This window comes from Pleurodeles waltl, chromosome 8, assembly GCF_031143425.1.
Source record: "Pleurodeles waltl isolate 20211129_DDA chromosome 8, aPleWal1.hap1.20221129, whole genome shotgun sequence".
NCBI classification, from domain to species: domain Eukaryota; kingdom Metazoa; phylum Chordata; class Amphibia; order Caudata; family Salamandridae; genus Pleurodeles; species Pleurodeles waltl.
This window is the reverse complement of record NC_090447.1, coordinates 423,378,932-423,392,579: the sequence shown is the minus strand read 5'-3', so window position 1 is coordinate 423,392,579 and position 13,648 is coordinate 423,378,932. Positions and strand designations below refer to the sequence as shown.

At 39.5% G+C, this 13,648-nt stretch overlaps 1 protein-coding gene across 1 annotated transcript in view; it reads right to left on the bottom strand.

Moving 5' to 3' along the window:
- Window positions 1-978: 978 nt before the first annotated feature.
- The window catches only part of RP2 (RP2 activator of ARL3 GTPase), a 144,358-nt gene continuing 131,688 nt past the window's right edge, over window positions 979-13,648 (bottom strand). The window contains exon 5 of the mRNA XM_069204296.1: window positions 979-5,584. Within this exon, the coding sequence (XP_069060397.1) occupies window positions 5,501-5,584 (84 nt within the window). The 3' untranslated portion in view covers window positions 979-5,500. The remainder of the gene's footprint in view (window positions 5,585-13,648) is intronic.

The following is a 13,648-nucleotide window of genomic DNA, read 5'->3' as shown; positions in this document are numbered from 1 at the left end:
TTCAGCATAGACTGTTATCCAGAGGCTCTGTAGAGGCCAAATCAAACAGGAAAGTTATATTGCGGAGCAATAGCATACAGGGTGCGAGCAAATCAGGGTGGTTTCACTTGATGTTCCAGTGTAGATTACCGACCATAAACTCCTCATCAGAAGTTCCATAACTCTGAGCAAGATCCTTTGGAGAAGCTATGAGTATGGCCCCACTTGCCTTACCTCTATGCACTTTTCCCCAACTGATTTGGTTATGTCCTATTATAAAATATTTTTGGTGGAAGGTAATTAGTGATATTGTACCCAAGATTGGAAAGCGCTTGTTCTTCACCTCACAGTTGGAGCTACTCTAAGTTAAGTAAATTCCCTGTAGTACAGACTTGATTTCTTGGCCTCTGACATGATGCTGGCTAAAATAGAAACTATGCTGCAATGCATGCCCTCTGTCCCCCAAACCACATGTTATGGCTATAAGACAGGGCTACTTGCATTGACATTAAAGATGTTATAGGAAACTGGCAAATTCCGAACACTACCCAATGGATATGTAGGGTGACTGCCACGCCCATACGTCTAGAAACGAGATAGAACACAGCATGTGTCAGAAGACAAAGAATTAAAAACAAGTATTGATAATAGGAGGAACATGTAGTGATGTGGTGTGAAAAGGCTGCTCTGTCTTTTTCTTCACAAACGTGATAAATGATCAGATGTTTTTTCAGTGCAAGCGAACCATGCTTCGAATTCTTCTTCTTAAACCTGGTGGCCAGGTTTTTGCACAGGAATCTGAGCCTACACTGTATATTTCGGCATTGCAACCAACAACTGAATCTGAACACAACAGTTTACTTAGGTCCTATACACCCATTAAATGTAAGCAGATAACACTGCATAACTGTAATACATGCAGAACTTTTGCAGGCAAGGTTATGGTAAACTAGTAGACCTAAAACCGTGCCTGTAGCAGAAACAGACATAATGAAAAAATATATATGATCTTTCACTTTATTGTGTTAATTATGAATGACATTTTAGAAAGTCTAATTATGTAACATACAAAACCTACAAATTAATTGTACAAAAGCATAAAACAAACAAACATGGCAGCTAATGTCTGAAAACCATCCAACATTATACACTGAACATTTTGACGTTGTGATGAACCAGAAGTTGGTCTAATCAGAAACACAGGTGTAACACACACGTGTAAGAAATGTAGATAATATTTTAGATCATTCTTTGAACTCATTCTTTATCCCTGGCTTACACAGAAGAATAATCAAGTGTCACACTACAAAATGAATGCATGCTTGTGTTAGAAACAGTTTGTTATTATTGGCTTTGCAATCATAAGAACAAATGCAATAAATACAGGACGGTTTAATAGACTGCTTCTGAAATGTTCAGTTTACAAGTTCTAGGTCAAAAACTTACAAAATAAGAATAAAAAACGTTTTATGCTCAGTAAGTTATCCTACACTTACTTTGCAAAAAGGGGTCTAAAAGTGAAGCCATAAAAATTGCACAGAATGAAAAGCTTGGATATGTTGCAGAGACGGCCATATTGAGCAGTATTATCTGCTGCAATTGGTCCTTTGGGTAGCAATGCTGGTTTAGGCTGTACTGTCCTTCTTCAGAACATGCACCCAATTTCAGAACTAGATTGTCAGGACATCCTTAACCATTTCAAGCAATGACCACTAGACTTCTGCAAAAGATGAAGGTATCAGACATGGGAGCCTTGCATGTGGTCTTAGTGAGAATCTATGTTCAATATTAATTGCCCCATGAATCAATGATGGAGCCAAAGGCTTCCAGCCAGTAACATATATAACAGCATCAGCATACAAGAGCGAACAGTATAAAGTGTAATATCACAGTCTCAAAGAGATTTTTCTCCTGGTAAAAATATCAAAATAATTTATACGTACTGCTCACTAATATTTGTCATTAACATCCCAGACCAATACAAACATATCCTTTTTCTACACTAGATTATTCTGTTGCTTCAATTTGAAATTCATAACACTTTTCCAAATAAATATACATACATTAGAGTAGTCAGCTAAAAATATGTAAACGTGCAAGTCACAAAAAGTTACAATTACCAAAATGAACATGGTTTACTCAACTGACCAACAAATTAGCTGTGTGTGCATTGAGATGGTGCATACTCTAATAACCTATGCTCACAATGGGAGATAAACCAACATCTCTGAGAGAAGAGACAAAGATCAAGACTATATGGACATGTTCTTGTAGGAAGCACCAGAGCTCTGCAATATTCTGACACAAATATTTCTGGATCAAAGCCCAAAGTAGGTTAAAACACTCAACCAGAAGCCTTTTATAACTATGGAGAGGACTCGGCTAAGATAAACTCAATACTGCAAAACTCAGAACTGCAACTGTCCTGTAATAGTTTTTGGAAAAGTAAAAAATTGTTGAAAATTACACAAATTTGTAACCAGCAGTTGGGTGCAAACTAGGCCAAAATAAAGATTCGGGTAGTAGTTCACAGTCCTGCAGCAAGGAGGGTTTAGTAATTAAATATTACTGAGCAAAACTTTAATGCCAAGGATCAAATGCAGATGACAAAAAAAGAAGGAAAATGCAAATTGGACCTCTGTATGCAACATAAATTCCCCACCCACAAAGCAATACGAGCTCAGGTAATGACCACTGATAAAAGGTCTTGCAGAATCAGGTCTTTGCCATACATGCAGGAAAAACATGATGATCAAGGCAAAGCGGAAAGCCTGACAGTTAGTTACAGCTATCCTATACTCAAACTCCTGATCATATTTCACTGCTAAGAATCAATGGATCTTCTGAGCAGTGAAGTGAAGACGTGAAGCTACCATCAAAATTAGTCACTGCACAAAACAGCAACAAAAAAAACCTAAATCTCGTTTCGGGGCTATCATCATATGTCCACATAGTGACATTTGAAAACATTTTCCAAGCCATCCAAAATCTTAAAATTTACAATTGTTGACATATATAGTTAAGCTTTCTGAATTCACTAAATTAAACATATTGCAGTACGGTGCAACACTTATAATCAGGGCCAGCAGAATGTATGCGATTCTGCTGCATTTTTTGCATAAATATCAAATAATAATCCATCATTTGCTGTTGCATAAGCTGTAGATTGTAACAAAAAAGTATTTCCAGCTCAAAAAGATCAAAAGTTACTAAAAATGCAACGACATTTACCTCGCAGTAGAAGGCCCTTCTCAAAGGTTTACTATTCCAGTTTTAGTTTACTGCTGTATTTGGGTGTTTAGCTGGTACCAGTGAGGTGAAACCTTTGCCTAGACAGTGTCAACATGTGTACTGTGAATAATCATCTGCATTACTTCGCATATTTTGCCTTTTTTCTAGTCCATAATTTAGTTAAATCTGCCACATAATGTTGTCCCTTTGCATTGCATTACTCAAGTAGCCTGCCTATAATTCAGGAAAAGGGCAATAAAAAATCGTTAGTGAAGGTCTCCCTTCCATTATATATAGAAAGTTCCAATCAGCCTCCTGTGAAAAAAAAACCAAGAACATATCTGACTTCACGCTAATAGTACTGGTAAAAGGGGAGTACACTACTATATAAAATGTGTACTTCGAAACCTCGAAATAGCACTTCAACCATTTGATTACTTTTAAATGGGTGCTTGCACACCCATTTGCCCAACCCACCAGCGACAAACAAGATAGAATTGCTTATTTCCGACATTTGTAATCGCATCTAAAATGAGTAAGAACACATCGGTCGATGAATTGAGTCACGACGTGATTCAACCACAATGTAACAATGACATTTCAAACCCCTTAATCAATCCTTCACTTCAAAAACGATGGGTGATGCAAGTAATGAACAGTCGGCAGCATCACGAGTGAACTCACTTTCCAATATATCATTAGAGCTGCTGCACAGGACATCCGACCATATTTGCTGATAGTTCACAATGACTTGACAAAAAACATTTTGCAACAAGCCATAATATGACACATAGTAGGTCCAAAGCAACCACACAAAAATACAAAGGCAAGCTCGATGCCGGCACTGCATCATTATTATTATAAGTTTTCAATAGATCTTCAACAATTTATTTCGAATTAACATGCTTTAGTTCAATCTGTGGGTATATGATTTCCTGCCTAGCCTTTGCTGTAGTTAATAAATCCAATTTGGGTATTTTAGATTTATAAAAATATGAAAGCGTGAAGATACCAGGCTGGGTTTTGAAAACATATGGGGTCCCTTGGTACACTTCCTGTCCTATGGCCTCCACTTTTCTTCTGTCCCACGCGGACCAAAGCATTACACCTTTTCCAGATAGAAAGCATGTCCACATCCTCATGGCTTACCCCTCGATGCGCTCAGATGTCTTGTGGCCCATTCCCCCTCACCCACCGTCCACCACCCCCCCGTGATTTGCCATATTTGTTATCTCATACAAACCCTGTTTTACAGTTAGCATTCTACTCCAATAATCTGTTGTTTTTTACCATGATATGTAAGCTGTACCCGAAATCATGTTGGAGGTATTCTTTCTTATACTGTTCTATTTCTCCACTCGTTTTTCTTTTCCTCTCGTTGTCTCTTCCCTACTTTTTTTTTTCACTTTCTCACGTTCAACGATTAATCGGTCATGTTTCTTTACTCGATACTGTACATCTCAATTGCTTCCGTTTTGTAATATGGCTCAATGTTGCTGCTATCTAAACAACACTGTTATCTATGGTTAATAAATGTCAGTAAAAACTTGACAAAAAAAAATCGGAAAGCGTAGGTGCGGAGTTTTGATAATTCTATGAAAACATGCACACTGATTTGAAGAAGGTTGTGAGTTCTTGTGAATTTCACTACTTTGACCAATCGTCTACAGCAATCTTGTTTAGCGATAATTTGCAAGTGATCTCTCAGTATTAAGCATACAATTTAGCTTTCTTTGTAGTAAGTGAAACAGTGAAATGACATAAATGTAATCACAAACTGCCAATCTGTTTCTATGTGCGGATTACCCGCAAAACGAGTTCACTGAAACGAAAAAGGTATACATTTAACATAATATACATTTTTCTAGTCAAAGTCGCTCTGTTTTTTCTCATTATTAAAACACTGAATTTATAAAAAAAATATACACTTATAAATGTTGCTCGGACACAATCCTAAATTGATCCATGTACAAAATACAAATGTACCAAAATGTTCACACAAATCACAGTATACCTAAAATGATTCCAGTTAAATGTTTTTCAGTTGTCGCAGAAGTGTAGTAAACATACACGTAGAAAATAAGGTGCCTTACGAAGGTAGGCAAAATCTGGAAATGCAATTTTGTTTTTAAAAGCAAATATTTCCTTTCCAGATTTCAGTAACAATAAAAAATACAACATTTGGATGCAACACTTGCGAGGTGAGATACAATCAATAGCCAACAACTACATACAAAAGCTGACAGACACGAGTGAAAGTAGATAAAAAGGTTGTGTGTCCATGGTTGCTTCACATTCCCATCTGCATGTCTGCAAAGTTATAGAAGTTATCCACATCTCCAGAAGCTGATGCCGGACTCTGAGAAACAAACACCTGTTTTAACATGAAACAAAAGGTAAGACGAGATCTACGATCAATACATCACAAACAACTTCAAAACTTAGCAAAGATGCACTTTAAACTCACTAGTAATAACGGGGTTTAGCCTATCGCGTACACCTCAGAGGTACAGAAAAGGATTGTAATATCAAGTGGGTAGCGGTGCTGCGCTTCCAATATGAGGACCTCGATAAAGACTTATACAACTCACCCTTTTGCTGTAATTGAGCAGGTAGACCTCCTTTCCCTGTGCATGTATGTGTAGCTTTCTAATATCTCTGGTAAGCAATCTGTAACCTACAAATCCTTTAAAAAGTCATTTTCGGTCCTCCATTTTATTTTTGCTTGCTTCTGGCAGCACCAGAGGAGCTAAGAGACTCATGCTTCATGTATGGTGGGCCATTACAAAGTCGGGTAAAGTTAAGTCTTCGAAGGAAGGAAATGGGAGATTGCCTGTCTGCAATAAGCAACATCTATCAATCTCCTCAGCTTAAGATGGATCCATTTACTTTGGTAAGGACCTCAGACCCCTTCCAAGAGGCCATAGACAGTAGCTCTAACAGAAGAGCTGTCATCTAGCCTGCATGTCACGCCCACCTTCCATGGCCAAGATACATCTTTGGAAATCCTCCCACAGTCCCTTATCTATATTAGCAGCCTTTGTGTACACATCTTCAGTACTAGCCAACCTTAGTGTCAACATTTTGTTTGGTAGCAGCAATTCTGGCATAATAAACATTAGCCTAGGCAGCTCTGGTACCAAAGACATTCTATTTACTGAAAGAGAGCCATTACAAGAACTTTGGTAGAGGCAGACTTTTATTCTGAGTGGCAGGAACGTGATCCTCATGTTGTGCATTTATACTACAAGCTTTAGTACAGATCACAGAAAGACTATCGGACAAATATGACCCACAGAAGGGATTTTCCCCACACTGAAATTCATTCAGGATGATGTTCTGCCTTTCAGAAGACTGTGTCAGTATATAGAGACTTGGTGACTGAGTATGGGAGACCTCAAGGCAGGCTGCTGACACCAAAGAATGTTTAGACTCCCTGGCCTATAAGACAGTCCTCTCAAAACTGTTCTGTTTCAGTTTTTCCATGGTTGCTTTTGAGCTCTGTTACTAGGTCTGTGATCCATCATGGACAGGAAGTGATTAAGAGGTTACCCTTGAAGCCGCATTACTTAAACTAGGATCCACACACTAAAAACATTCACCACTTACTTTCTAGCAGGAAAAGTAACTACCTTTGTACAATCTTAAACAGATTGAGATTTCTAATGAAACAATGGAATGACTAAAGATGTTCTTGCAACAAAGCTAAGATATTGAGATGGAATCTGCACTTTAACCATGGTACCTTGCTTCTAATTAGGCTCTGGGATTTGCAATTGATGTGATAGCAATTCACTCATCATATCACCATTAATTAAACTTGGCATCAATCTTGACTACAAGCATTATTCCAAACAGAGGGAGGAAATACTCATTCCTTCTACGGGAAAACTGTATTTAGTCTGGATGTGGACACTACATTTGTGAAATTAAACCTCAACTCCAAAACCCTAAGTCCTCTTTTCCCATAGTTAAGAGAAAGAAAACAGGTGTGCCCCAGAATTGAATGTGACTCAAAGATCCTTTCCCACCTAACTTATGCAAATCTTAAATTTTACTTGTGCCTGATTGGGTGGTGTGTTAATTAGAGAAAAGGCTGTATTACTGGCTCCCAGCCAGTTTTGAGTGTCTCTGTGAATTATCAGACCCAAAGGCAATAAAATGTTTATATAAACAGCATTGATCCCAATTAATCTGTTTGCTTTACAAGAACCCACTATCTTTCAGACAGTATTAGAGGCCATATAGACAGTATTCTGCCCTTGGGAGCCTTGGAATATAATATGTTAAAGCAATCCTCCAGCCCCTAATGTTTGGGAAAGACAAATTTGTGTTTGCCTACTTTGCATACTCCAATACTCCTCCCACTTCAGATAAAGTAATTTAATCACTTTTGCAGTAAATATGAATGAACCTGGATAGGGAAAGCAAAAGTAAAGTAGTTGCAGCAAATGTTTTACCTTGATAATGGATATTCACCAAAATCAAAAGATCTGAGTACTTTAATCTTGCTAGAAACATTTTCATTGACTCAAACAGTTGTTGGCTCTAGAAAGATATGCTGCACCACTATGATGTTCATACCTAGTGACTTTTTGGATTTTGTTGACAATTTAAAATGTGTTTCTTGTTTCTGTATGCTGCATGCTTGTTTACACATGGAAAGATTTTGAATTTCTAATTTGATTTACTGGATTTTGAATTCAGTCCATTTTGAATAGTCATTTGAGGTACCTTGGCAGCCCAGTGAAAGAGCGACATTGTCAGCAAGAATGTAGATTACATTTCTGACTGGTACTTTAACAATCTCTTTTGCACGAATATAGCTGCAGTGATCTGATCAAGTCGAAAAGGTGTGAGCAGATACCTCTGACATGACAATCACTGAGCCACTTTGGAAACCCTAATGTTTAGGGTTCATAAGGCTGATATGCATCACTCTAGTGTCAGAGGTAAAGATTTAAATGTGTATCCAAAACTAGGCTAGATATCAGTCTTCAGAGGAAGTGGAATGTATATTTATCATTTTGTTTGGTAGGATTGTGAAGGCATGTGTGCTAGCCACTTTAGAGAGAAGCACAGTTAGATTAAGCTTGTGCCAATATATTATAGCAGCAACAAGTATGAATCAAATTCATTACAAGGCTGGAGCCCATCTAATATGCAACCACACCATCGTTCTTCATAGAGTTTAGTTGGAGAGTTTGCTGTTCTTTGCTGCCCAGAGATGGTGGACCATAATCTTTCTTTCTAGGCAGAAACCTTCCTTGAAGACAACCATTTTCTGGTCTCTCATGAGGAGGTTGGAAATGGAGCACATATGGAGAATGAAGAACTTGTAGATTCGAGGACCCTGCACTTTTATGGTTTTACCTGCAGTCTTCTATGTGAATCTGGCTAGTCTTATCATCCTCGCATTCTTAAATCAAAGGTTCTTGGTTCTGATCGAACTATTGCACACCAGATGTTTTTTGCAACAATTTTTTGTTAAAGTTTTACAGTGTCTGAGATACGCATTAAATCGCACACAGTTTCTTTTGAACATGGAACAAGGGCATTCATGGTTAAACCAGTGTATAACCCAAGAATGTACACAATTTAGCACCAATATGCAACTATCCCTCCATGCAATTCATACTGCCACAGTATGCTTAATAATACTATACATCTCTAACACTACATATAGGACAAAAGACCACACATATATGTAAGCACAGAGACATCCAGAAAGATCTGTGGAAAGTGTTAAAATATGAATTCTTCCATCTGACCAGGCTCTCATGAGGTAACAGCAACATAGACCAATTTTCTGGAGTGTATTCACAATTCAGGGCCACCTGCCGATTGGATCCGTCTTGCGTGGGAGTGAGTAGAGGATATCAGTCAACATACCGTATATACAACAGACCTCTCCACCAAACTTCCCAAATTTCTCAAGATATGTTTTTATAGGTGAGGTTTGGAAAGTCTGTCTTGTTCTTTGTAACTGACCCCTCAAAGAGAGCATTAGTTTGGATTAATTGCATTTGCTGATCACTGCATATACTATACTCATTCACCAACATCTGAAAAAATTTCATTGTATCACCTTTCACCAAATAGTCTATCATAGTGACCCCAACCAGTCAGATATGTGCTAACGTCCAACCAGAATATATTCCCAGAATTACTGGATTATTTGTCACCTTACCAATAGATTTATATTTCTAAAGCAAAGTTAGACTTCTCATTTCCACCAACCCCTGTTCTAATCTGACCAATGGGAACTAGTCAAAGCAGGCACTATGTATACCAACTGACACCCGTGATGCGCCATATGATGTCATACAAGGTAACCATACACCCCCTATCTGTATGTGCATATAGTTAACCAATTTTCAGCTTGGGTTTCTTGCCACCCGAAACAAAATCCTTAATGTCTGCATCTATGTCAGTCAATGCTGATTTAGGCACTAAGAGTGGTGTCATGTGAAATACATAATTATATCTAGGGGCAATCACCATTTTAATTGATTGTAAACTCCCCTACATAGATAGCTATAGTTGTGACCAATGCTCAATATCTAATCATGTTTTAGCTATCAGCAGTCAAGTGTTGTCTTCAACTATACTTTCCAGTGTTGGGTTCAGTCATATCCTGAGGTATTACAGCCAATGATTACCATTTAATAGAAATCCCCGCTACATTCACACCCGTGATGATCCTAGGTATCAGTAAAGCATCACATTTCCCCGAGTTTTCACTTACAACCCAAAAATTGGGAAACTGCATCCATCCAAGAAAGCAATGCAGGAACCACATTAGTCTGTTCACCAACAGTCATATAAAAGGTGCCAGCATAGGTTGTGAGTACCTTAATCTCTTCCGAAGGCAAAATAGCTTTTGCAAAGGGTTCACGTGTTAACAAGAACGCCAGCTGCGCTAAACATCACTACTGCCTCATGCCCCCTTTAATCATACTGTGTGGGACAAGAAACCTCCACAGTTTATGCGTGCCACAGGAGTCTGGTAAAGCAATCTGACTCTCAAAATAAAGTCTGAACCTCGTAACAGCATTTCAAGCATTCTGGAGATAAACCCATTCCACGCTATTGAATGCTTTTTCTGTGTCTATAGAAATAGCGAGTACCTGTTCAATTATATCTTTGGTCCCACAGAAAGGGGGAAGCGATTTACAGGTGATTCCTCATAGCTCTCCCAGGAATAAAGTGCACCTGCTAGTCAGGTCTAATAAATGTCATAACATTGCCTAATCTCATAGCAAATATTTTAGGAAAGATCATTTATAAAGAAGATGGGTCTTTAATTCCCACATTCCAGAGGATCCTTCTCCTCCTTGTGCAGAAGTGTGATGAAAGTGTTGTTGGACACATGATTTTTAACTTTACCTGTGACAGGTGGAGTTTTGTAAGTGCTAGTGTAAATTGGTATGTTTTATTTAAGATCCCAGCAGAGCTTAATTGCCAGGTTAGGGTCTTCTCATTTGGAATTCCTTCTCTGGGACATCATACTATATTCCCACTGTCCAACACCGACAGGACTCAAGTCTTTGAAATCTACTCCTTGTGGTCTGCATGAAGAATGGCGATTACACTTCTGACCATCATGAGCTGATCAAAGGTATTTCTCTTGATAATAATGCCAGAATGGTTAGGATTAACCAAGGTAGGTAACAGTTTCTCCAAATAATTTGCTACTTTTTAAGATTATGATTTTACATCATGATTAAATAAATCAATTGGCCTATAAGATGCACGGTCCTTGAATGGTTTAAGTTACATTGTGATAACTGCCTTCAATAATGTCAGCAATTTCTTCTTGCTTCCTAAACTAAATAAAAATGCTGCTTTGCAGGTTAGTTAGCTGTCTAGGAACCGTTTTGTAAAATGAGCTGGTGACCTAGTCTGAGCCTCCACTTTCTTTAACCTTTCAGTTCATTGATTATCATTTTTCCAGCTTGCTGTTTGGCTCTGAGCTTCCAGCTTAGTTTGGTCTAACTCACTATTTGGAAAGGACAACAAAGATGGGAACACTCCATTCCATAGGCATTCATTACATACCTAAAACAGAGCAAATCATCAGAGTTTATTTTGCTGCTCCTAAAAAGTCTGAAATTGGTCTCTTTTATCCTTGTGTTTGTACATACTTGAGATGTGAGTTTTGGCCTACTGAACATTCATCCAGGCATCTAGAGCGTTCTCACTTCATTATCATGCCAATAAAAATAAATCTACCTTTGTACGTTCCCTGTAGGGATATGGACCACCTCAAAAATTTTGGATTTTCACCTTTCATTTGTTTTAGCCAAAGTAGAGGTTTGTGGTCTGTCTGAACAATGAAGTGAGTGCCAAACAGGTATGGCCTCAACTTCTTCAGTGCCCAGACCACAGCAAAGGCCTCCCTCTCAATGGCAGACCAACGCTTTTCTCTAGGGGTCAACCTCCTACTAATAAAAGCAACAGGTTGATCCTGGCCCTCAGAATTAAGTTGTGATAGGACTGCCCCTACTCCTAATTCAGATGCATCAGTTCGGACATAGAATTTTTTAGAGTAACAAGGGCTTTTCAGGACAGGTGCAGAGCACATGGCCTGCTTCAGCTCCTCAAAAGCTTTCTGACAGTTTGCTGTCCATAATACCTTTTTAGGCATTTTCTTGGATGTGAGGTAATTAAGAGGGGCTGCAATGGAGCCATAGTTCTTAATGAACCTCCTGTAATACCCAGTGAGGCCTAGGAAGGCTCTCACCTGAGTCTGAGTAGTAGGGGGAACCCAATCTATAATAGTTTGGATTTTCCCCTGAAGTGGTGCAATCTGTTCCCCACCAACAAGGTGTCCCAGATAAACCACTTTCCCCTGCCCTATCTGGCACTTTGAAGCCTTGATAGTGAGGCCTGCCTTTTGCAGGGCCTCTAAAACTTTCCATAGGTGGACCAGGTGATCATCCCAACTGGAGCTAAAGACAGCTATATCGTCCAGATATGCTGCACTAAAAGCTTCCAGCCCTTGCAGGACTGTGTTCACTAACCTCTGAAAAGTGGCAGGTGCATTTTTCAATCCAAAAGGCATTACTGTGAATTGGTAATGGCCTCCAATGGTTGAAAATGCAGTTTTAGGTTTAGCATCTTCTGATAATTTGATCTGCCAATACCCTGCAGTCAAATCAAAAGTGCTTAGATACTTGGCAGATGCCAGAGTATCTATGAGCTCATCTGCCCTGGGTATAGGGTGAGCATCAGTTTTGGTTACCTGGCTGAGACCTCTGTAGTCAACACAAAACCGCATTTCTTTCTTTCCATCCTTGGAATGAGGTTTTGGTACAAGTACCACAGGAGAGGCCCATGGACTTTCAGAGTGCTCAGCCACTCCCAGTTCTAACATTTTCTGCACCTCTTGCTTTATGCAGTCCCTGACATGGTCAGGCTGCCTATAGATTTTACTTTTGACAGGCAAGCTGTCTCCAGTATCTATAGTGTGCTCACACCAAGAAGTGGTACCTGGCACAGTAGAGAAGAGTTCAGAAAACGGACCCAGGAGATTTATGCAATGGTCTTTCTGCTCAGCAGTAAGACAATCAGCCTTCCACCAGAGCATCTTGTTCTGTGGAAGAGAAGAGATCAGGTAGAGGATCACTGTCTTCTTCCTGTCCCTCATCAGTTGCCATGAGCAGGGTGAGATCAGCCCTGTCATAGTAGGGTTTAAGGCGATTGACATGGAGCACCCTAAGGGGACTCCTGGCAGTGCCGAAGTCAACTAAGTAGGTGACTTCACCCTTTTTCTCAACAATTGTGTGGGGTCCACTCCATTTATCTTGGAGTGCTCTTGGGGCCACAGGCTCCAAGACCCACACTTTCTGCCCTGGTTTGTACTGAACCAAAACAGCCTTCTGGTCATGCCATTGCTTTTGGAGCTCTTCGCTGGCCTGAAGGTTTTTGCTGGCCTTTTTCATGTACTCAGCCATCCTTGATCTGAGGCCAAGTATATAATCCACAATATCTTGCTTTGGAGCTTTTAAAGGTTGTTCCCAACCCTTCTTGACAAGTGTTAGTGGACCCCTAACAGGGTGTCCAAAGAGGAGTTCGAAGGGGCTGAAGCCCACTCCTTTCTGGGGTACCTCCCTGTAGGCAAAAAGGAGGCATGGTAACAGGATATCCCATCTCCTGCGGAGTTTTTCAGGGAGACCCATAATCATGCCTTTGAGAGTTTTGTTAAATCTCTCCACCAGTCCATTTGTTTGTGGATGATAGGGTGTAGTGAACTTGTAAGTCACACCACACTCCTTCCACATGGCCTTTAAGTAAGCAGACATGAAATTGCTTCCTCTGTCTGATACTACTTCCTTTGGGAAGCCCACCCTAGAAAATATTCCCAGGGTTGCCTTTGCCACTGCAGGTGCTGTAGTGGTCCTTAAAGGAATTGCTTCTGGATATATTATGGCAT